General features: G+C 36.4%; 4 protein-coding genes across 4 annotated transcripts; all 4 read right to left on the minus strand.

The window, feature by feature from the left end:
* Positions 1-902: 902 nt before the first annotated feature.
* Positions 903-2572, minus strand: LOC137620556 (uncharacterized). The gene is made up of 2 exons (XM_068350809.1): positions 2451-2572; positions 903-2334 (listed from the first exon to the last, which is right to left on the minus strand). Exons 1-2 carry the CDS (start codon positions 2470-2472, stop codon positions 1196-1198), a joined length of 1161 nt encoding a protein of 386 aa, XP_068206910.1. The 5' UTR covers positions 2473-2572; the 3' UTR covers positions 903-1195.
* Positions 2573-6944: 4372 nt separating this feature from the next.
* LOC137620557 (uncharacterized) lies at positions 6945-8860 on the minus strand. Its single transcript, XM_068350810.1, has 2 exons — positions 8730-8860; positions 6945-8625 (listed from the first exon to the last, which is right to left on the minus strand). Exons 1-2 carry the CDS (start codon positions 8749-8751, stop codon positions 7568-7570), a joined length of 1080 nt encoding a protein of 359 aa, XP_068206911.1. The 5' UTR covers positions 8752-8860; the 3' UTR covers positions 6945-7567.
* Positions 8861-13651: 4791 nt separating this feature from the next.
* On the minus strand, positions 13652-15465 carry LOC137620559 (aspartate and glycine-rich protein-like). Its single transcript, XM_068350813.1, has 2 exons — positions 15333-15465; positions 13652-15222 (listed from the first exon to the last, which is right to left on the minus strand). Exons 1-2 carry the CDS (start codon positions 15352-15354, stop codon positions 14237-14239), a joined length of 1008 nt encoding a protein of 335 aa, XP_068206914.1. The 5' UTR covers positions 15355-15465; the 3' UTR covers positions 13652-14236.
* A 5307-nt stretch (positions 15466-20772) lies between these two features.
* On the minus strand, positions 20773-22630 carry LOC137620558 (aspartate and glycine-rich protein-like). Its single transcript, XM_068350812.1, has 2 exons — positions 22502-22630; positions 20773-22391 (listed from the first exon to the last, which is right to left on the minus strand). The coding sequence occupies exons 1-2, from the start codon at positions 22521-22523 to the stop codon at positions 21400-21402; spliced, it is 1014 nt and encodes a 337-aa protein (XP_068206913.1). The 5' UTR covers positions 22524-22630; the 3' UTR covers positions 20773-21399.
* Positions 22631-24921: the final 2291 nt, after the last annotated feature.

Raw genomic sequence — 24921 nt, forward strand, 5'->3', positions numbered from 1 at the left:
CCGTTGGGAAATACTATCAATGTCTATTACTACTACTACTGGAATTTTTTTTAGTTGTGAAGGACTTTCATAGTAGATATGTTGTTATGGAATAGAATTTGTGTCAAGTAAAGATAATTTTTTAATATTTTTTAAAATGTTAAAATTCTCAAGATAATCATTTGTAGAATTACTTGGTCTTTTGCTTTTCAGATTAACAGTTAAATGATATAGTAATTTCCTCCATTTTGTTTCATAGGTATTACATGTTTACTTCTACTTCATACGTATACAATAAGATTGGGATGGTTAAAAGTAAATACAACATTAGATGCTTGCGTTTATTAAAAAAAATAAACATAATATACATTTATATATTTGCTTTTGTGCAAATGCTTTTGCACTTTTTCTCGTTCGTTTCGCTTCAATGAAGAGGGGATGAGAAGTTCAACTCAAGAATTTAAATGATTTCAAAAGGTGAAGGGAGAAAGAAATTGATACATTTTGTCAAATAATGGTTATTTAAGAGTATAGTAATAGAGGAAACGTATTTTGAAAATTCAAGGAGAAGAAAGTATGGATATGAATATTATTTAAAGTTTGAAAAATTAAGCTATTCAATAAGAAATTTCTTGAAATTCAAGAGAATTTGGAACAGAAAATGATTTGTAGCTTATGGGACTCTTAAATGATGGAGATACAGAAATAGGGAAAGAATGTATTACAATAGTAGTTACTAAATTCGGGAAAGATGAGAGAAAACCTAGATTAGGAACTCTACAGTACATGGCTCAATGCTAATAAATAGCTATAGTCCATTTCTTTTAGCGATGCATATTTGCACCGACTCGCAGCGGTGCCCTTTTAGCTCGGAAAAGTTTCCGGATCGCTGATTGGTTGGACAAGATAATTCTAACCAATCAGCGATCAGGAAACTTTTCCGAGCTAAAAGGGCACCGCCGCGAGTCGGTACAAATATGCATCGGTAAAAGAAATGGACTATAGTATCTTTAAAGAGCAAAAGTAAAGTTATAAAAATATCTCATAGCAGAAAATGTAAATGAAGAGAACTCGTTACGAAAGGAAACGTTAGAAAAAATATTTACAATTAACATTGTGACAATTCGATAAGCTCTAGGAGACGAAAGTGCTTCGAAATAGTAGTGATTTGTTATTTTCTATAAGGTATGGGGTTATAGGAGTGAATATTAATGATTTAGAAAGGAGCACCATAGTTGCCTGATGGAGCAGGTGGGGCACCGTAGCCATTGGAAGGAGCTGCAGGGGCACCATTTCCATTTGAGCCATTTCCATTGGAAGCATACCCATTGCTTCCATTGCCATTGCTTCCATTTCCATTTCTCCCGTTTCCATTTGAACCATATCCATTCCCATTGCCGTTGCCATTACCATTACCATTACCATTGGAACCATACCCATTTCTTCCATTACCATTGCTACCATTTCCGTTTCTTCCATTTCCATTTCTTCCATTTCCATTTGAGCCATATCCATTACCATTGCCGTTGCCGTTTCCATTCCCATTTGAACCGTATCCGTTGCCGTTGCCATTGCCGTTGCCATTGCCGTTACCATTTCCATTACCATTTCCATTTCCATTAGGTCCATATCCGTATCCGGCATTAGGATCAACTCCGATGAGTTCGTTGACAGAGTAGAAGGATTCAGCGTCAGCGCAGTCGAAGTTGAACCACCAATCACAGACGAGGTACTGTTGGTTGAAGATGGTTCCGTTGGGGCAGAGGAAGGAGTCCTGCTGGCGGCGTCCATTGGGTCTGTCCTGGCAGATGTGGAAGACCTGGCAGCCAGCTTCAGGGGCGGTGTCGGCGTAATATCCAGGGACATTCTGGGCGTTGCAGTCGAATCCGGTGTCAGGGACAGAGGACAAGATTGGGTAATCTTCACCAGGGACTCCACCTCCTGGAATATTTTCAGTCAAGGCAGCAATTTCAGGGTCTACTCCGTAGCCGTTGGTAGGGGCTCCGTATGCGTTGCTTGGGGGAGCAGCATAGCCATTTCTTGGGGCTCCGTTGGATCCCCCAAAGCCGTTTCCGTTACGTCCAGAACCATTTGAGGCTCCATTGCCATTTCCATTGGTGTAACCATTGCTGGAAGCACCATTTGATGCTCCAAGACCATTTCCATTTGGTGCACTGTAGCCATTGCTGAGGCCATTAGCAGCACCGTTTGATCCTCCAAAACCGTTTCCATTTGGTGCACCGTAGCCGTTACTGGGAGCTCCATTAGATCCACCATTGCCGTTGGAAGAACCGCCATTAGGTGCCCCGTAACGGGAGGACGGGAGGCGGTCGGCAATGGCAATCCCTAAGAGGGCTGTAGAAATTAAAGTGTTTTAATTTCATGTATATGGTCTTTTTCAAAAAAAAAGAAAAAATGCGATTATTGTAAGAATTCGTTGTAATATATTATTTTGTATATTATACTCTTACCTGCTAAAATGATGATTTTCATGATTTCGTGTCGTCGTAAATACAGGAAATTAGAAATTAGATGAGCCAAGATATGGAAAAGAAAGAAATAGAACAGGAAGAGTTCGTATCCAGAAGAGAAGCAGCTGGCGAGTGATGCTATTGGCATGGCTTTTGGGCTTTATATACTGCATGACCTGAACTCCTCCTCCCCCACACGACCCTCTCTACCTTTCCCTATCCCCTCTTTAGAAGTCTGCGACCTTGATCCGGTATTACTCTCTCTCTCTCTCTCTCTCTCTCTCTCTCTCTCTCTCTCTCTCTCTCTCTCTCTAGATTTCAGGGATATCCTGTTCATCCCCTTGTTACTTTTACCTTATTTTTTGAACTAGCTTCTTTTCGATGACTACAGTAAAGCATGAAGGAAGTTCCCGAATTTGCAATTAGTCTGTGGTTTAAGTTACGAGGCGAAGTAGTTTTGTGACGTATAATTTTTGCTCTTCTCCCCCAAGCACTCCTTATTTGTTTGTTTTTAGTGGTCTCGTAAATCTTCTGGAGGTACATTGTGGTTTCCTTCCTAATCGGCGTTTCCCTTCCAGCAAAGGGCTTTTGAAGAGTATGTGAAGCATTTTATTTTTCCTTAGAATAGTCTATTAAATACGTCGGATGTTACCGACTTGTTTATTGAAAATCCACAGACTGCTTCATTTATCTGTTTTGAGTAAGTCCACGACTTTATAACATGATGAAGTATGTATTGGGTGAAATACCTTATCTTTTAGTGCAACGGATAAACCAACTTTAATATGTTAAAAGTTCTCTAATAAGAATGGTTCATACTGCTTTAATCCGTGTTCAGTTATAAGTTCTCAAGGCAGAAATAATTATCTGAATAGGTAGTAAGTCAATTGAGTAAAGGGATTAGAGAATTAATTTAGATTTATAACTTCCCTGGAGTTGTCATATGAAATACGTTTATGATATTGGTTAGGGAAACCTACCATAATGCTAAGTAGGAGTTACTTGGCTCTATTTTGTCAATTTAATGGAATAAATCCGTTTATAATGTGTTCTAATATACTATTACCTGACTTTAAGCCAATAAATGTTAGGTTTTTTTACCTCGTTCATTATTGACTATATCCCATTGATTACATCATAGTTTTTCCCAGAATATCTAGTTTTTAATTGCTTCACGTAGGAGTTATGATATATTTGATTTTAATAGTTGCTGCGTAGATAGTAAAGCCTATGTTACTACACGACTAGCGTAATTTCACAGCAGTAATAAAAACATATCTTGTGCTAATGTTCTTTATGTTATTTTTGTTATTATTACTACTAATAATTTTTTTATTATTATTATTATTATTATTATTATTATTATTATTATTATTATTATTTATTAATACTAGGGTCTAGCATTGTGTTTGATTGTAAGCAATATCAGTGCGCTCGTTCCCTGTGTTTTGGTCACTGACTTGAAAACACTCATTGGAGTTTTTTAATGTATAAAATATATCGTATATAGCAGAACATGACTTAAATAGGATATTTTGTATTGTAGTCAGATGTAAATGTCGATTTTCATGCAATCAATAGTATTTACTCCGGTACGAGATGCAGTGATTTAATTCTATTATGAAAAGGCATTTTCATCTAAATTCACAATTATTCGTTTATTTAGTTCAGCTTTAGTATGTATTTTTGGACATTTTTCAGTCTATTTTTATATTTTTTTTCTAGGTAGCACATGGACTCTCTCTCTCTCTCTCTCACTCTCTCTCTCTCTCTCTCTCTCTCTCTCTCTCTCTCTCTCTCTCTCTCTCTCTCTCTCTCTCTCTCTCTCTCTCTCTCTCCGAGTATTGCATGTAAATTACGCTTCCTGGTCCTAGCTCGGTTGGAGAGTGGTATTGGGTGCTGATCATATGTATGTATATAAGGTCAATTTCTAGGGCATTGTCTTTCTTGCTAGGGTAATGTCACTGTCCCTTGTCTCTTGCCATTAATGAGTGCCATTTAAACCATTAAACAAATACATTAGACAGTCCATTGATTAAGGGGTTTAGAAAAATTTACTTTGAAATTAAAATTACCATCGAGTATCATACGAAATATCAGGTAAAAATCAGGTAATTCAAAGAGTTACTTGTCTCAATTTCCTACGTTTATGGAATACATCCGTGTATAGTGTGATTTAAGATACTATTACCTAACGTTAAGCCAAGAAATTTTGTTTTATTCCTTGGACATTATTGGTTGCGTCCTTAGATTACTCCATAATCTTTAAATAGTGTTATATCCTTTGATTTTAGTATTTGCTGTGTTGATAGTAAAGCCCATGTTAGCACACGGGTAGTTTAGTTTCACAACCGCAACAAAAACATCTATTATGGTTTTTTTTTTTATATCCATGATATTTAGATAGATTTTTTCAGGATTGGGAATTTTCGATTCATGGGTAATTCAGATTTACATGATCACCGATTGCCTTATTTTCGAAGACCAAAGTATGTAAGAAGAAGAAATGATGTAATGGAAGTCCATCCTCAAAATTGTTCGTCTCGTATCGCGAAGAGCCATCTTGCTACCTGTGGCTAATTTTTCGGTTCTTGACCCATGGCAACATAAATCCATAGGAAGTTTGAATGCAGTCTTGATCACATCATTCAATTACTTTAATTTTGGCGCATGTTGACATGGCCAGAAAACCTGGTAAAATCTGTAGTGTATGTGATGATCTGCAGATGCAATGGTCAGGTCATTTTGTTTATTTGCACAATATCTTTCAGACAGACCATATATTTGTATGATCAGTGCCCATTTTTCTCTCTATCCAAGCTAGGACCATGGACGACAAGTGGCTACTGATAACTTCAGCAGGTAGATCTAACCTGCAGCCATTCAATCTTAGCTTACAAGAACGCCATGGTTTTGGATGCTAATATAAACTATTGCAGTACAAGGTGGGTTCGAACTCCCAACCTACGGAACATGAACTTGGGAGTTTATTTTTTCACAATTATCAGACGTACTTTTAATAAAAAAAGAAAATTGGATAATAGAATTGTGATAGAAGTAAAAGGTTGATATTCATAGCGATTGACAGTCTTCTAATAATTTTTTTATTTTATTTCTTGAAATGTAACGGTAGTTTGGTTTTCTTTAGACGCTAAGGAAATTAAACAGCGTCGTCATGTGTGTTGCCAATGCCCCTTTTTAATAGGTAATTCAGGTCGAATTATACCCGAGTATAAAAGAGACCATTACTTTTACGGAATTCTTTGAAAAAACTGATTAATTGTACCCTTTTTGGGAGAATTTGGATAATTTCAATAGTCATCAGGGCATACTGGTGTATTTACCCTAGATATGGGATGCTGAAAAACTATTGCATTTATTTTGATATTTTTTCATCGTCATCATGTATGTTCGATTTTATAGTTAATTTTCTAAAAAAGCATTTTATGCCATGTGAAGAAGTAATTAGTTTTCATCTTAATGTCCCTTAATTTTATTTGGAGAGAGGTATTGGAGAGCAGAGGGCTAAAGATCAGTAGAACAAAATCAGAGTATGTGTTGCAACCCGCTGAACCAATTGAATGACATACATTTAGCGGGGGGGGGGGGGGTAGTAAAGAGGACAGAAATTTTCAAGTACCGAGGAACACATGTTGAGGAAACAGCAAAGCTCCAAATGGAAGTGAACAGTAGAATTCAAGCTGGATGGAATAATTGGAAAACAATGTCAGGAGTGTCGTGTGATCGAAGGATAAACTTAAAGTTAAAGGGAAAGGTACAGAAAACTGTAGTGAGACCTGCCATGACATATGGTGCAGAGACCTGACCCATAAAAGAGATCTTTGAGAAGAAAATGGATGTTGCAGAGATGAGAATGCTAAGATGGATGGCTGGGATCACGAGACTGGATAAGGTTAGAAATGACTTGGTAAGGGGAACAACAAAGGTTTACAGAGATGTCAAAGAAAATCCAAGAAAAGAGACCACTGGTTTGGGCACGTAATGAAGAGAGACCAGGAGGTTGTTGGATTTGGCAAACAAAAAAAAAAAAAAGAATAAAACAAAAATTAATCCTCCACACTATACTGTAATGTTTTTTGTTACTACTTGAGTTTTTCAGTTTTGAAGAACTTTCATATTTGATGTGTTGCTATGGAATAGAATTATTATCAAGTGAAGATCATTATTGGAAGTCAGCATTCGTGACCTTCGACCTCTTTAGGATATTCCTCTGAAATTGTAGATTTCAGTTATCATTTTGTTTTGTAAACTGATTTCCTACAAAATGTATTAGTCGTATTTTTTTTTTAATATATATGTTGGATTCTCAAGTTGTTCATTTGTAGAATTACTTGGTATCTTGCTTTTCATTTTAACAGTTGAATATTATGGTAGTTTCCTCCATTTTGTTTTAACGGCTTAACATGTTTACTTGTAATTCATATGTATACTCTAAGGTTGGGATGGTTAAAAGTAAATACAACATTAGATGCTTGCGTTTATTAAAAAAATAAACATATATATTGGTTTTCATTCAAATGGTTTTGCACTTTTTCTCTCGTTCGTTTCGTTGCAATGAGGAGGTGATGGGAAGTTCAACTAATGAGTTTAAACTATTTAAAAAAAAGTAAAGCGAAAAAGGAAGTGTAACGTTTTGTCAAAAAATTGTTATTTAAGTGTATAGTAGTTGAGAAAACGTATTCTAAACGTTCAAGCAAGAGAGAATGGTTAAGAAAATGATTTAAAGTATAGATTAATAAAAGATCCATTAAGAAAATCCATGTAATTTAGGATAAGTCGAAATAAAGAAATTATAGCGTATGGTTCACTTGAATGAGGGAGATGAAGAAATCATGAAAGGAGAGAATCTAGAATAGGAACTGGACAGGGCTCATGGCTAATGAAAATAAGTAGTAACTATAAAGGGAAAAGATCTTATTATGAGAATGTTTCACAACGGAAAATGTTACAGATGAATGGAAACATTAGAAAAATATTTACAATTAAAATCATAAGATTATAGACCATAAGAAATAGCTTTAGGAGACGAAGTGCTTTGAAATAGTGGTGAGTTCTTTTCTATAAGGTATGGGGTTATAGGAGTGAATATTAATGATTTAGAAAGGAGCACCATAGTTGCCTGATGGAGCAGGTGGGGCACCGTAGCCATTGGAAGGAGCTGCAGGGGTACCATTTCCATTTGAGCCATTTCCATTGGAAGCATACCCATTGCTTCCATTGCCATTGCTACCATTTCCATTTCTTCCATTACCGTTTCTTCCATTTCCATTTCTATTTCTTCCATTTCCATTTGAACCATATCCGTTTCCATTGCCGTTACCATTACCATTACCGTTACCATTACCATTTCTTCCATTTCCATTTGAACCATATCCGTTTCCATTGCCGTTACCATTACCATTACCGTTACCATTACCATTTGGTCCATATCCGTATCCAGCATTAGGATCAACTCCGATGAGTTCGTTGACAGAGTAGAAGGATTCAGCGTCAGCGCAGTCGAAGTTGAACCACCAATCACAGACGAGGTACTGTTGGTTGAAGATGGTTCCGTTGGGGCAGAGGAAGGAGTCCTGCTGGCGGCGTCCATTGGGTCTGTCCTGGCAGATGTGGAAGACCTGGCAGCCAGCTTCAGGGGCGGTGTCGGCGTAATATCCAGGGACATTCTGGGAGTTGCAGTCGAATCCGGTGTCAGGGACAGAGGCCAAGATTGGGTAATCTTCACCAGGAACTCCACCTCCTGGAATATTTTCAGTCAAGGCAGCAATTTCAGGGTCTACTCCGTAGCCGTTGGTAGGGGCTCCGTATGCGTTGCTTGGGGGAGCAGCATAGCCATTTCTTGGTGCTCCGTTGGATCCCCCAAAGCCGTTTCCGTTACGTCCAGAACCATTTGAGGCTCCATTGCCATTTCCATTGGTGTAACCATTGCTGGAAGCACCATTTGATGCCCCAAGACCATTTCCATTTGGTGCACTGTAGCCATTGCTGAGGCCATTAGCAGCACCGTTTGATCCTCCAAAACCGTTTCCATTTGGTGCACCGTAGCCGTTACTGGGAGCTCCATTAGATCCACCATTGCCGTTGGAAGAACCACCATTAGGTGCCCCGTAACTGGAGGACGGGAGGCGGTCGGCAATGGCAATCCCGAAGAGGGCTGTAGAAATTAAAGTATTATCATTTCATGTATTTTTAGGAAAAATTGCGATTATTGTAAGAATTCATTTTGATTTATAGTTTAATGTATTCTTTTACTCTTACCTGCCAAAAGGACGATTTTCATGATTTTAGCAGCGTCGCAAATATAAGAAAATAGAAATTAGATGAGCGGAGATATGGAAAAGAAAAAGAGAGAGAATAAAAAGAGTTTGTAGCCAGAAGAGAAGCAGCTGGCGAGTGATGCTATTGGCATGGCTTTTGGGGTTTATATACTGCATGACCTCAACTCCTCCTCCCCCACACGATCCTCTCTACCTTTCCCTATCCCCTCTTTAGAAGTCTGCGACCTTGATCCGGTATTTCCATCTCTCTCTCTCTCTCTCTCTCTCTCTCTCTCTCTCTCTCTCTCTCTCTCTCTCTCACGAGATTTCAGGGATATTTTTAAAGACCCGAAGGAAGTTTGCAAAGCTGTCAATAATTTGTGGTTAAAGCTACTGGATGAAGTAGTTTTAAGACTGGTATAATTTCGTTCTTCTCCAACCACTCCTTACTCATGTATGTTCGTTTTGAGTGGTTCCGTAAATCCTTTGTGAATATAGTATTTTATGAAGCATTTTATTTCAACTTAGAATAGTTTATTAGATGTGTTGAATGGTATGTTGGTGACATGAATTTATAAACTCCACTCACTGACTATTTTACTAATTGGTTTTTGTGTAATTCAACAATCTTACAAGACGATAAAGTATGTATTTATTAGAATGACACGGCGTTCAGTGTAACACGTATTTCATATTTATTTCTTAGTGTAATTTTCAATGTGTTATGTGTTCCCCAATAAGACTAATTTTTACTTTTAATTCAGATGCAATTGTAAGTAAAGTCAGCATGAATTTTCTAAATTTATAAGTGAAACTTTTTGGTGGGGCCTATTGGTAACGTCTCTACCTGGTAATCGCCAGACTTGTGTTCGAGTCCCGCTCAAACTATGTTAGTTCCTCTAGTGTCTCACTATCCTTGTAAGCTAAGGATGATCCCTCTTTGAAAGTAAATTAAAGTAAATTACAATTACATTCGCTTACGGGATGCCAATGCAAGAGCCCGTATCTTGCATAAGGCAAGGCAATCTCAACACACACACACAAACACACACTTAAGGATGGGGATTATGGGAGAGCGTATGGGTGCTGATTAATCAGCACCCATAGCCTGGTCCTCCGTGGTCGGAGCTCGGGTGGAGAGTGTGATTGGGTGCTGATCATATGTATATATGGTCAAATTCTAGGGCATTATCCTACTTGCTAGGGCAATGTCATTGTCCCTTGCCTTTGCCAGTAATGAGTGGCCTTCAAACCTTTTAAACGTATACAGCATACAGTCCATTAATTAAAAGGTTTAGAAAATTTACTTTAGAATGAAGTTTACAATCGAGTATCATACGAAATATCAAATTGATGATATTGATTAGGGAAAATCAGGTAATGCAAAGAGTTGCTTGTCCAAATCTCCTACGTTTATGAAATACATCCGTTTCTAATTTGATTCAAGATATTACCTAACGTTAAGCCAAGACATTTTGTTTTATTCCTTGGACATTATTGGTTACGTCCTTAGACTACTCCACATTTTCCCCCAAAAAATATCTACTTTAGATTGTATGTGGCTAAAGAGTCTGTTATATTGTTTGATTTTATTATTTCCTGTGTTGATAGTAAAGACCATGTTAGGGCACTGGTAGCTTAGTTTCACAACCGCAACAAGAACACCTATGATGTTTTTTTTTTTTTTTTTTTTTTCTCATTATACTTAGATAAGTTTTTTCCCGATTGTGAATTTTCGTTTCACGGGTAATTTAGATTTACACTATCGCCGATTGCATTGTTTTTGAAGACCAATGTATGTAAGAAGAAAAAATGATGTAATGGAAATCCATCCTCAAAATAGTTCGTCTCTTACCGCGAAGACCCTTCTTTTATCTGTGGCCAATTGTTCGGTTGTTGACCCATGGACACATACCGAATCGGTAGGAAGTCTGAATGCAGTCTTGATCACATCATCATTCAATCACTAATTTTTGCCGTATGTTGATATAGCCAGAAAACCTGGTAAAAAGCTTATTATTTTTTTATTCATGTTGACGTAGAAAACCGGGTAAAAAAATTGTTATTAATTTTTGCCGCATGTTGACATAGCCAGAAAACCTTTTAAAAAAATATTATAAATTTTTTATGTTGACATAGAAACCGGGTCAAAAACTGTTATTAATTTTTGCTGCATGTTGACATAGCCAGAAAATCTGGTAAAAATGTTATTAATTTTTGGGGCATGTTGACAAAGATAGATAACCTGGTAATAGAATGTTATTAATTTTTTGCGCACGTCGACATAGGCAGAAAACCTGGTAAAAAACTGTTATTAATTTTTGTTGCATGATGACATAGCCAGAAAACCTTGTGAAAAACTGTTATTAATTTTTGATGCATGTTGACATAGCCAATAAACCTGATAAAAAAAACTTCTATTAATTTTCGGCCCATGATGACATAGCCAAAAAACCTGGTAAAAACCGGTTATTAATTTTTGGCCTATGATGACATAGCCAGAAACCTGGTAAAAAAGCTATTATTAATGTTTGGCTAATGTTGATATAACTAAAAAACCTGGTAAAAAGGTGTTATTGATTTTTGGTGCATGTTGAAATAGCCAGAAAACCTAGGAAAAAATGTAATTAATATTTGGCGCATGTTGACATAGCCAGGAAACATGGTAAAAAACTGTTATTTATTTTTGGTGTATGTTGACATAGCCAGAAAAAATGGTAGAAAACTGCAATTAATTTTTGTCGCAGGTTGACAGCGCCAGAAAACCTGGTAAAAAAAATTAATTTTTGCCGCATGTTGACATAGCCAGAAAACCTGGTAAAAAAATGTAATTAATATTTATAGCATGTTGACATAGCATTGAACCATGGTAAAAGACTGTTATTAATTTTTGGTGCATGTTGACATAGCCAGAAAACCTGATAGAAAACTGCTACTAATTTTTGTCGCAGATTGACAGCCGTTAATTTTTGGTGCATATTGACAAAGGAAACCTGGTTAAAAACTGTTATTGATTTTTGTCTCATGTTGAGATAGCCAGAAAACCTGTTAAAAACACACATTAAATTTTGGTGCATGTTGATATAGCTAGAAAACCTGGTAAAAAATGTTGATTTTTTTCGCATGTTGATATAGCCTGAAGACCTTGTAAAAAACTTATTAATTTTTGGCGCATGTTGATATAGCCACAAAACCTAGTAAAAGATATTATCAATTTTTGCCGCATGTTGACATAGCCAGAAAACCTGTTGAAAAAAATGATTCATCTTTGATGAATGTTGACAGCCGGAAAACATGGTAAAAAGACTTTTTAATCGTGGCGCCTGTTGACATAGCCAGAAAACCTGGTATAAAACTATTACTAATTTTTGGTGCATGTTGACATAGCCAGAAAACCTGTTAAAAGTTTTATTAATATTTGGCGCATGTTGACATAGCCAGAAAATCTGGTAAAAAAAAAAAATTGTCGTCAATTTATGGTGCATGTTCATATAGCTAGAAAACTGGGTAAAAATTTTTATTAATTTTTGGCGCATGTTGACATAGCCAGAAAACCTGGTAAAGAGATATTAATTTTTGGTGCATGTTGACATTGCTAGAAAACCTGGTAAATCACTGTAGAGTAGGTGATGACCTGCAGAAGCAAGGGTCAGGTCATTTTGTTTATTTTCACGATATCTTCCAAACCAACCATATGCTAGTATGATTAGTGGCTATTTTTTCTCTCTGGGTAAGCTAGGACCATAAACGTCAAGTCAGTGGCTGCTTAAAAACTTCAGCAGGTAGATCTAATCTGCAGCCACTCAATCTTAGCTTACAAGAACGGTGTGGTTTTGGATGGTAATGAAAACTATTGTGGTGCATGGTGGGTTCGAACTCCCGACCTATGGAAGGCGAACCAGGGAGGTTTCCTCACATTTATCAGACATATTTTTAAAGAAAAAGAAAGAAAACAGGATAATAGCATTGTGATAGAATTAAACGATAGATATTCTTAGCGATCGGATGTCTTATATTGAGTGTTTTTTTAATTTCTTGAAATGAAAGGGTTTGTTGTCTTCTGACACTACGAAATTAAACAACGTCGTCATGTCTGTTGCCAATGCCCCTTTTTGAAAGGTAATTCAGGTCGAATTATACCCAAGTATTACAGACACTATTGCTTCTATTGAATTTTTTTTAAACGGGAATTATTTGAAATAACTGAATAATTGTATCCATTTGTGGAATTTAGATAATTTCATTAGACATCAGGACACACACGTGTATTTACGCTAGATGTGGGATGCTGAAAAACTATTGCATTTTTTTTTTCATTGTCATCATGTATATTAGATTTTATAGTTAGTTATATTTTTTTTCGTTCATATTTTAAAGAATATGCCATGTGAAGAAGTAATTCGTTTTTATCTTAATGTCTCATAATTTCATTTTGTATTTTTTCGCTATGTATTGGGAAGTCCTATACTCAAATGTTTTTTGTCACTACTTGAGTTTCTGATTTGTGAAGAACTTTCATATTTGATGTGTTGTTATGGATTAGAATTATTATCAAGTGAAGATCATTATTGGAAGTCAGCATTTGTGACCTCTATCCCTTTATGATAATCCTCTAAGATTGTAGATTTTAGTTGTCATCTTGTTTTGTAAGCTGACTTCCTGCGAGGCGTATTAGAGTGGTATTTATTATTTTCTGAAATTTTCAGTTCTCAAGTTGTTCATTTATAGAATTACTTGGTATCTTGCTTTTCATATTAACAGTTGAATATTGTGGTAGTTTCCTCCATTTTGTTTTAACTGCTTAACATATTTACTTATATTTCATACGTATACTCTAAGGTTGGGATGATTGAAAGAAAATACAACATTCGATGCTTGCGTTTATTAAAAAAATAAACATATACATTTATATATTGGTTTTCATGCAAATGGTTTTGCACTTTTTCTCTCACTCTTTTCGTTGCAATGAGGAGGTGATGATGGGAAGTTCAACTAAAGATGTTAAACTATTTCAAAACGTAAAGCGAGAAAGAAAGTAAAACGTTTTGTAAAATAAAGGTTATTTAAGTGTATAGTAGTAGAGAAAACGTATTCTAAACATTCAAGCAAGTGAGAATGGATAAGAAAAGGGTTTAAAGTATAGATTAATAAGATCTTCATTAAGAAAATCCATGGAATTTAGGATAAGTCGAAATAAAGAAATTATAGCGTAGGGGTCACTTGAATGAGGGAGATGAAGAAATCGGGAAAGGAGAGAATCTAGAATAGGAACTGGATAGGGCTCATGGCTAATGAAAATAAGTAGTAACTATAAAGGGAAAAGATCATATTATGAAAATGTTTTACAACGGAAAATGTTACAGATGAATATAAACATTAGAAAAATATTTACAATTAAAATCATAAGATTATAGATCATAAGAAATAGCTTTAGGAGACGAAGTGCTTTGAAATAGTGGTGAGTTCTTTTCTATAAGGTATGGGGTTATAGGAGTGAATATTAATGATTTAGAAAGGAGCACCATAGTTGCCTGATGGAGCAGGTGGGGCACCGTAGCCATTGGAAGGAGCTGCAGGGGCACCATTTCCATTTGAGCCATTTCCATTGGAAGCATACCCATTGCTTCCATTGCCATTGCTACCATTTCCATTTCTTCCATTACCGTTTCTTCCATTTCCATTTCTTCCATTTCCATTTGAACCATATCCGTTTCCATTGCCGTTACCATTACCATTACCGTTACCATTACCATTACCATTTGGCCCATATCCGTATCCAGCATTAGGATCAACTCCGATGAGTTCGTTGACAGAGTAGAAGTCTTCAGCATCAGCGCAGTCGAAGTTGAACCACCAATCACAGACGAGGTACTGTTGGTTGAAGATGGTTCCGTTGGGGCAGAGGAAGGAGTCCTGCTGGCGGCGTCCATTGGGTCTGTCCTGGCAGATGTGGAAGACCTGGCAGCCAGCTTCAGGGGCGGTGTCGGCGTAATATCCAGGGACATTCTGGGCGTTGCAGTCGAATCCGGTGTCAGGGACAGAGGCTAAGATTGGGTAATCTTCACCAGGGACTCCACCTCCTGGAATATTTTCAGTCAAGGCAGCAATTTCAGGGTCTACTCCGTAGCCGTTGGTAGGGGCTCCGTATGCGTTGCTTGGGGGAGCAGCATAGCCATTTCTTGGGGCTCCGTTTGATCCCCCAAAGCCGTTTCCGTTACGGCGAGAACCATTTGAGGCTCCGTTGCCATTTCCATTGGTGTAACCATTGCTGGGAGCACCATTTGATGCTCCAAGACCATTTCCATTTGGTGCACTGTAGCCATTGCTGAGGCCATTAGCAGCACCGTTTGATCCCCCAAAACCGTTTCCATTTGGTGCACCGTAGCCGTTACTGGGAGCTCCATTAGATCCACCATTGCCGTTGGAAGAACCGCCATTAGGTGCCCCGTAACTGGAGGACGGGAGGCGGTCGGCAATGGCAATCCCGAAGAGGGCTGTAGAAATTAAAGTGTTAGCATTTCATGTAGTTGGTGTTTTTCATAAAAATGCAATTATTGTAAGAATTCATTTTGATTTATAGTCTAATGTGTTCTTTTACTCTTACCTGCTAAAAGGACGATTTTCATGATTTTAGCAGCGTCGTAAATATAAGAAAATAGAAATTAGATGAGTCAAGATATGGAGAAGAAAGAGAGAGAGAGAATAAGAAGAGTTCGTAGCCAGAAGAGAAGCAGCTGGCGAGTGATGCTATTGGCATGGCTTTTGGGCTTTATATACTGCATGACCTCAACTCCTCCTCCCCCACACGATCCTCTCTACCTTTCCCTATCCCCTCTTTAGAAGTCTGCGACCTTGATCCAGTATTACTATCTCTCTCTCTCTCTCTCTCTCTCTCTCTCTCTCTCTCTCTCTCTCTCTCTCTCTCTCTCTCTCTCACGAGATTTCAGGGATATTTTTAAAGACCCGAAGGAAGTTTGCAAAGCTGTCAAAAATTTGTGGTTAAAGCTACTGGATGAAGTAGTTTTAAGACTGGTATAATTTGGCTCTTCTCCAACCACTCCTTACTCGTGTATGTTCGTTTTGAGTGGTTCCGTAAATCCTTTGTGAATATAGTATTTTATGAATCATTTTATTTCAACTTAGAATAGTTTATTAGATGTGTTGAATGGTATGTTGGTGACATGAATTTATAAACTCCACTGACTGACTATTTTACTAATTGGTTTTTGAGTAATTCAACAGTCTTACAAGACGATAAAGTATGTATTTATTAAAATGACACGGCGTACAGTGTAACACGTATTTCATATTTATTTCTTAGTGTAATTTTCAATGTGTTATGTGTTCCCCAATAAGACTAATTTTTACTTTTAATTCAGATGCAATTGTAAGTAAAGTCAGCATGAATTTTCTAAATTTATAAGTGAAACTTTTTGGTGGGGCCTATTGGTAACGTCTCTACCTGGTAATCGCCAGACTTGTGTTCGAGTCCCGCTCAAACTTTGTTAGTTCCTTTAGTGTCTCACCATCCTTGTGAGCTAAGGATGATGCCTCTTTCAAAGTAAATTAAAGTAAATTACAATTACATTGGTTTACGGGATGCCAATGCAAGAGGCCGTATCTTGCATAAGGCAAGGCAATCTCAACACACACACACACATACACACATACACACACACACACTTAAGGATGGGGATTATGGGAGAGCGTATGGGTGCTGATTAATCAGCACCCATAGCCTGGTCCTCCGTGGTCCGAGCTCAGGTGGAGAGTGTGATTGGGTGCTGATCATATGTATATATGATCAATTTCTAGGGCATTATCTTACTTGCTAGGGCAATGTCATTGTCCCTTGCCTTTGCCAGTAATGTGTGGCCTTTAAAACTTTTAAACGTATACAGCATACAATCCATTAATTAAAAGGTTTAGAAAATTTACTTAAGAATGAAATTTACAATCGAGTATCATACGAAATATCAAGTTGATGATATTGATTAGGCAAAATCAGGTAATGCAAAGAGTTGCTTATCCAAATCTCATACGTTTATGGAATACATCCGTTTCTAATATGATTCAAGATACTATTACCTAACGTTAAGCCAAGAAATTTTATGTTTTATTCCTTGGACATTATTGGTTACGTCCTTAGACTACTCCACATTTTCCCCCCACGAATATCTACTGTAGATTGTATGTAGTTAAAGAGTCTGTTATATTGTTTGATTTTATTATTTCCTGTGTTAATAGTAAAGACCATGTTAGGGAACGGGTAGCTTAGTTTCACAACCGCAACAAAAACATCTATAATGGGTTTTTTTATATCCATTATATTTAGATAAGTTTTTTCCCGATTGTGAATTTTCGTTTCACGGGTAATTTAGATTTACTTTATCGCCGATTGCATTGTTTTTGAAGACCAATGTATGTAAGAAAAAAAAAATGATGTAATGGAAATCCATCCTCAAAATAGTTCGTCTCTTACCGCGAAGACCCTTCTTTTATCTGTGGCCAATTGTTCGGTTGTTGACCCATGGACACATACCGAATCCGTAGGAAGTCTGATTGCAGTCTTGATCACATCATCATTCAATCACTAATTTTTTGCCGCATGTTGACATAGCCAGAAAACCTGGTAAAAAACTTAATTTTTTTTTCATGTTGACGTAGAAAACCGGGTAAAAAACTTATTAAATTTTGCCGCATGTTGACATAGCCAGGAAACCTGGTAAAAAACTATTATCAATTTTTGATTCATGTTGACATAGAAAACCGTGTCAAAAACTGTTATTAATTTTTGCCGCATGTTGACATAGCCAGAAAATCTGGCAAAACTTTTATTAATTTTTGGGGCATGTTGACAAAGATAGAAAACCTGGTAAAAACCTGATATTAAATTTGGCGCATGCTGGCATTTCCAGAAAACCTGGTAAAAACATCAATTTTATGTACTTGTTGACATAGCCAGAAAACCTGGTAAAGTATTTCATCAAATTTTTGCGCAAGTGACATTGCTAGAAGACCTGGTAAAAAACTTAACAATTTTATGTACTTGTTGACGTAGCTAGAAAACCTGGTAAAAAACTATTATGATTTTATGGCTCATGTTGACATAGCCAGAAAACCTGGTAAAAAAAAAAAAACTTTTATGATTTTTTGGCGCATATTGACATAGTTAGAAAACCTTATAAAAACTGTTATTAATTTTTGATGCATGTTGTCATAGCCAGAAAACCTGATAAAAATTGGTTATTAATTTTTGGCCCATGATGACATAGCCAGAAACCTGGTAAAAAAGCTGTTATTAATTTTTGGCGAATGTTGATATAACTAAAAAACCTGGTAAAAAGGTGTTTATAATTTTTGGTGCATGTTGAAATAGCCAGAAAACCTAGGAAAATTTTTTATTAATATTCGGTGCATGTTGACATAGCCAGGAAACATGGTAAAAACTGTTATTTATTTTTGGTGTATGTTGACATAGCCAGAAAAACTGGTAGAAAACTGCTATTAATTTTTGTTGCAGGTTGACAGCGCCAGAAAACCTGGAAAAAAAAATTAATTTTTGGCACATGTTGACATAGCCAGAAAACCTTGTAAAAATTGTAATTAATATTTGTAGCATGTTGACATAGCTTTGAACCATGGTAAAAGACTTATTAATTTTTGCTGCATGTTGACATAGCCAGAAAACCTGGTAGAAAACTGCTATTAATTTTTGTCGCAGGTTGACAGCGCCAGAAAACCTGGTAAAAACCCGTTAATTTTTGGTGCATATTGACATAGTCAGAAAACCTGGTTAAAAACTGTTCTTGATTTTTTACTCATATTGAGATAGCCAGAAAACCTGTTAAAAACACACATTAAATTTTGGTGCATGTTGATATAGTTAGAAAACCTGGTAAAAAATGTTGATTTTTCTGGCATGTTGATATAGCCTGAAGACCTTGTAAAAAACTGTTATTAATTTTTGGCGCATGTTGATATAGCCACAAAACCTGGTAAGAAAAATTACTCATTTTTGGTTCATGTTGACAGCCGGAAAACATGGTAAAAAGACTTATAAATCGTGGCGCCTGTTGATATAGCCAGAAAACCTGGTATAAAACTATTACTCATTTTTGGAGCATGGTGACATAGCCAGAAAACCTGGTAAAATTTTTATTAATATTTGGCGCATGTTGCCATAGCCAAAAAAGCTGGTAAAAAATCTTATTAATTTTTCGGCGCATGTTGACATAGCCAGGAAAGCTGGCAAAAATCTTATTAATTTTTGGCGCATGTTGACATAGCCAGAAAAGCTGGTAAAAATCTTATTAATTTTTGGTGCATGTTGATATAGCTAGAAAACTTGGTAAAAATTGTTATCAATTTTTGGCGCATGTTGGCATAGCCAGAAAAGCTGGTAAAAATCTTATTAATTTTTGGGGCATGTTGATATAGCTAGAAAACTTGGTAAAAAATGTTATTAATTTTTGGCGCATGTTGGCATAGCCAGAAAAGCTGGTAAAAATCTTATTAATTTTTGGGGCATGTTGATATAGCTAGAAAACTTGGTAAAAATTGTTATTAATTTTTGGCGCATGTTGGCATAGCCAGAAAAGCTGGTAAAAATCTTATTAATTTTTGGGGCATGTTGATATAGCTAGAAAACTTGGTAAAAATTGTTATTAATTTTTGGCGCATGTTGGCATAGCCAGAAAAGCTGGTAAAAATCTTATTAATTTTTGGCGCATGTTGACATAGCCAGAAAACCTGGTAAAACACCGTAGAGTAGATGTTGACCTGCAGAGGCAAGGGTCAGATCATTTTGTTTATTTGCACTATATCTTCCAAACCAATCATATGCTAGTATGATTAGTGGCTATTTTTTCTCTCTGGGTAAGCTAGGACCATAAACGTCAAGTCAGTGGCTGCTTAAAAACTTCAGCAGGTAGATCTAATCTGCAGCCACTCAATCTTAGCTTACAAGAACGGTGTTGTTTTGGATGGTAATGAAAACTATTGTGGTGCATGGTGGGTTCGAACTCCCGACCTATGGAAGGCGAACCAGGGAGGTTTCCTCACATTTATCAGACATATTTTTCAAAGAAAAAAAAAAAGAAAACATGATAATAGCATTGTAATAGAATTAAATGATAGATATTCTTAGCGATCGGCTGTCATCTATTGAGAGGTTTTTTAATTTCCTGAAATCAAAGAGTAGTGGGTTGTCTTCAGACACTACGAAATTAAACAACGTCGTCATGTCTGTTGCCAATGCCCCTTTTTGAAAGGTAATTCAGGTCGAATTATACCCAAGTATTACCGACACTATTGCTTCTATTGAATTCTTTATTAAACGGGAATTATTTGAAATAACTGAATAATTGTATCCATTTGTGAAATTTAGATAATTTCAATAGACATCAGGACACACACGTGTATTTACGCTAGATATGTGATTCTGAAAAACTATTGCATTTTTTTTTTTCATCTTGGTCATATATATTAGATTTTATAGTTAGTTATATTTTTTTGTTCATTTTTTTAAAGAATATTATGCCATGTGAGGAAGTAATTCGTTTTTATCTTAATATCTTATAATATCATTTTGTATTTTTTCGCTATGTATTGGGAAGTCCTATACTCTAATGTTTTGTGTCACTACTTGAGTTTCTGATTTGTGAAGAACTTTCATTTTTGATGTGTTGTTATGGAATAGAATTATTATCAAGTGAAGATCATTATTTGAAGTCAGCATTTGCGACCTTTACCTCTTTATGATAATCCTCTAAGATTGTAGATGTTAGTTGTCATTTTGTTTTGTAAGCTGACTTCCTACGAGGCGTATTAGAGTGGTATTTATTATTTTCTGAAATTTTCAGTTCTCAAGTTTTTTTTTTTTTTTTTTATAGAATTACTTGGTATCTTGCTTTTCATTTAACAGTTGAATATTATGGTAGTTTCCTCCATTTTGTTTTAACTGTTTAACATGTTTACTTGTATTTCATACGTATACTCGAAGGTTGGGATGGTTGAAAGAAAATACAACATTCGATGCTTGCGTTTATTAAAAAAATAAACATATACATTTATATATTGGTTTTCATGCAAATGGTTTTGCACTTTTTCTCACTCGTTTCGTTGCAATGAGGAGGTGATGATGGGAAGTTCAACTAAAGAGGTTAAACTATTTCAAAATGTAAAGCGAGAAAGGAAGTGAAACCTTTTGTCAAAAAATGGTTATTTTAGGGTAAAGTAGTAGAGAAAAGGTATTATAAACATTCGAGCAAGTGAGAATGGATAAGAAAAGGGTTTAAAGTATAGATTAATAAAAGATCCATTAAGAAAATCCATGGAATTTAGGATAAGTCGAAATAAAGAAATAATAGCGTATGGGTCACTTGAATGAGGAAGATGAAGAAATCGGGAAAGGAGAGAATCTAGAATAGGAACTGGACAGGGCTCATGGCTAATGAAAATAAGTAGTAACTATAAAGGGTAAAGATAGAATCATGAGAATATTTTACAACGGAAAATGTTATATATGAATGGAAACATTAGAAAAATATTTACAATTAAAATCACAAGATTATAGATCATAAGAAATAGCTTTAGGAGACGAAGTGCTTTGAAATAGTGACGAGTTCTTTTCTATAAGGTATGGGGTTATAGGAGTGAATATTAATGATTTAGAAAGGAGCACCATAGTTGCCTGATGGAGCAGGTGGGGCACCGTAGCCATTGGAAGGAGCTGCAGGGGCACCATTTCCATTTGAGCCATTTCCATTGGAAGCATACCCATTGCTTCCATTTCCATTGCTACCATTTCCATTTCTTCCATTACCGTTTCTTCCATTTCCATTTCCATTTCTTCCATTTCCATTTGAACCATATCCGTTTCCATTGCCGTTACCATTACCATTACCGTTACCATTACCATTACCATTTGGTCCATATCCGTATCCAGCATTAGGATCAACTCCGATGAGTTCGTTGACAGAGTAGAAGTCTTCAGCATCAGCGCAGTCGAAGTTGAACCACCAATCACAGACGAGGTACTGTTGGTTGAAGATGGTTCCGTTGGGGCAGAGGAAGGAGTCCTGCTGGCGGCGTCCATTGGGTCTGTCCTGGCAGATGTGGAAGACCTGGCAGCCAGCTTCAGGGGCGGTGTCGGCGTAATATCCAGGGACATTCTGGGCGTTGCAGTCGAATCCGGTGTCAGGGACAGAGGCCAAGATTGGGTAATCCTCACCAGGGACTCCACCGCCTGGAATATTTTCAGTCAAGGCAGCAATTTCAGGGTCTACTCCGTAGCCGTTGGTAGGGGCTCCGTATGCGTTGCTTGGGGGAGCAGCATAGCCATTTCTTGGGGCTCCGTTGGATCCCCCAAAGCCGTTTCCGTTACGTCCAGAACCATTTGAGGCTCCATTGCCATTTCCATTGGTGTAACCATTGCTGGAAGCACCATTTGATGCTCCAAGACCATTTCCATTTGGTGCACTGTAGCCATTGCTGAGGCCATTAGCAGCACCGTTTGATCCTCCAAAACCGTTTCCATTTGGTGCACCGTAGCCGTTACTGGGAGCTCCATTAGATCCACCATTGCCGTTGGAAGAACCGCCATTAGGTGCCCCGTAACTGGAGGACGGGAGGCGGTCGGCAATGGCAATCCCGAAGAGGGCTGTAGAAATTAAAGTGTTAGCATTTCATGTAGTTGGTCTTTTTCTTAAAAATGCAATTATTGTAAGAATTCATTTTAGTTTATAGTCTAATGTATTCTTTTACTCTTACCTGCTAAAAGGACGATTTTCATGATTTTAGCAGCGTCGTAAATATAAGAAAATAGAAATTAGATGAGCGAAGATATGGAAAAGAAAGAGATAGAACAGGAGGAGTTCGTAGCCAGAAGAGAAGCAGCTGGCGAGTGATGCTATTGGCATGGCTTTTGGGCTTTATATACTGCATGACCTGAACTCCTCCTCCCCCACACGATCCTCTCTACCTTTCCCTATCCCCTCTTTAGAAGTCTGCGACCTTGATCCGGTATTCCCATTCTCTCTCTCTCTCTCTCTCTCTCTCTCTCTCTCTCTCTCTCTCTCTCTCTCTCTCTCTCTCTCTCTCTCTCTCTCTCTCTCTCTCTCTCACGAGATTTCAGGGATATCCTGTTCATCGCCTTTTTACATTTATTTTGCTTCAGTGTGTTCTCATTTGCGATGATTACAATAAAAGCATTAAGGAAGTTTTCATAGGGGCCATTAGTTTATGGTTAAAGGTTCGGTACGAAGTAGTTTGGAAACGTATAATTCATCTCTTCTCGAAATATTCCTCATTTTTTTGTTTTGATTGGTTTCGTAAATCTTATGGAATTTTATGCTATTGTGTTGTTTGTCATTAAACAGTTTTTTTTCGAGAATAAAGTTCCTTTGAAAAGTATGGTGAAGCATTGTATTTTAGCTTAGAAAATCTTATGTTGTATATTGAATATTGTCTTGGTAACTCTTTTATTGAAAATCCTCTGATTGATTCTCATATCTTTTTTGTATAAGTTCAAAATCTTTCAAAAAGTTACTTACGTGTTCAGTGAAAGATAGATTTTGCATGGTATTATTCAACATGTTTATTTCTAGTTTAACATGTAATATGTTATGTTCTCCTGTGGGAATAGGCTATTATTTTAAAGAGCATAGTTACAAATTTATATCTGAAAAGATTATGGTAATTTATTGCGAAGAAATTTGTTAAATGTGTAGGAAGCCCATTATAATTCTGTAGAATTATAACTGTTCTCCCGATTTTATACGAAATCAAAGTTTTATGAATTGGGCAAAATTAAGCTAATGGTAAGAGGTACCGGGCCCCGTTTTGTTGAATTTTTGAGATACATCTGTTTATAGTGTATAACATTTGTTGGAAGACACCAGGTAAAATATTTTATGAATTTTTGCCTTCGTCATTGTTGATTACGTCACGTAGATTACTCAATAGTTTTTTTCAGGAATACTTTATATTTCTTTTCTTTTTAATATTTGCTTTTTTATGGTAAAACTTCACAAAAGCAACCAAAACAAAAACATATGATTCGACAGTTAAGAAAAGTAAATTCTGGAATGCCTAAAAAAATCCAGAATCAAGTTTTGACTAGACAATGTTTTTATTGAATCTTCCTCAGAAAACTTTAGCCTATGTCAGAATATAAGATCAAATATCGTTAATTTCGACATTTTCTTAGCGTAACCTGGTCTTGCTTCAGGCACAGTTGGATGTAGTTGCTTTAAGAGAAATAATGAGAAAGGCTCAGGGGTAAAACTTGATTTTCACATATTTCCTTTGTAATGCAGTAAATTTTCGTGGAATGGAATTCTTTATTGTAACTCTCTTCAACCATCAATTTGGGACTTGTAATAGGTTATTTGTTGTTCTTGTTCTCATTTAAAATCCCAAGCATTCATTAAGGATAGACCTTTCCTGTTTGATTTTTTGATTAACTGATTTTGAAATTTAGGAAATAAAACTATTCGCTGGAACATATCTCGTTTATTCATCGGCTTTTCCTTTAGATTTTCTAAGGCTATAAGAAACTTCAAGTTTTCTTTTTGTCAAAGATAAATGTATTGAATAAATGCATCTGTAAGTAGTTATCTGATATATATTCCGTTATTTTTAACACGAAGTTTGTCATTGAAGATAGTACAATCTACAGATCATGTATCCCGTGTGGTTATTTGCCTTCTGCAAATGCAAAATAGTTATGTGTTAGCTTAAGACTTTAAAAATATCAACTTATGGTGTTGGTTTTTGTTGATTCCCACATATTAGGTATATCTATCAGATTATCAATAAGTAGATAAGGCGTAATTGGGAATCCACAAAAAGACAACACCACAAGCTGATATGTTCTCCATTAAGCTAAAACTTTGGCAAGTTAATAAAATTTTTGCCATATTCCATATGAATATGCGGTTCACCTTGTGGTAGTTATGTAGGAATACTACTACCTTACGTCCTGCATGTCATAGAAATCGAATAAAAGGACAGCTGGTGCCTTGTAATCTAGCTTTTTAGTAAAAGGTTAGACTCACTGCCAATAACTGTGGAAACTGCTGCTCTACAGCTGGACTGTTAAGTCAGAGGTTAGGCCCACTTCCAATAACTGTGGTTGATGACTGCAAGGGCAAGCGATCGTAAAAATCCTCCGCCAAATTATAAACCAT

The sequence above is a fragment of the Palaemon carinicauda genome, chromosome 27, assembly GCF_036898095.1.
Source record: "Palaemon carinicauda isolate YSFRI2023 chromosome 27, ASM3689809v2, whole genome shotgun sequence".
NCBI classification, from domain to species: Eukaryota; Metazoa; Arthropoda; class Malacostraca; order Decapoda; family Palaemonidae; genus Palaemon; species Palaemon carinicauda.

Excerpts from the sequence above, each read along its gene's own strand:
- LOC137620556 (XM_068350809.1), bottom strand. The coding sequence starts at position 2,472 with ATGAAAATCATCATTTTAGCAG. Across the intron at positions 2,335-2,450 it reads GAAAATCATCATTTTAGCAG|CCCTCTTAGGGATTGCCATT; the intron begins GTAAGAGTATAA and ends TAATTTCTACAG.
- LOC137620557 (XM_068350810.1), bottom strand. The coding sequence starts at position 8,751 with ATGAAAATCGTCCTTTTGGCAG. Across the intron at positions 8,626-8,729 it reads GAAAATCGTCCTTTTGGCAG|CCCTCTTCGGGATTGCCATT; the intron begins GTAAGAGTAAAA and ends TAATTTCTACAG.
- LOC137620559 (XM_068350813.1), bottom strand. The coding sequence starts at position 15,354 with ATGAAAATCGTCCTTTTAGCAG. Across the intron at positions 15,223-15,332 it reads GAAAATCGTCCTTTTAGCAG|CCCTCTTCGGGATTGCCATT; the intron begins GTAAGAGTAAAA and ends TAATTTCTACAG.
- LOC137620558 (XM_068350812.1), bottom strand. The coding sequence starts at position 22,523 with ATGAAAATCGTCCTTTTAGCAG. Across the intron at positions 22,392-22,501 it reads GAAAATCGTCCTTTTAGCAG|CCCTCTTCGGGATTGCCATT; the intron begins GTAAGAGTAAAA and ends TAATTTCTACAG.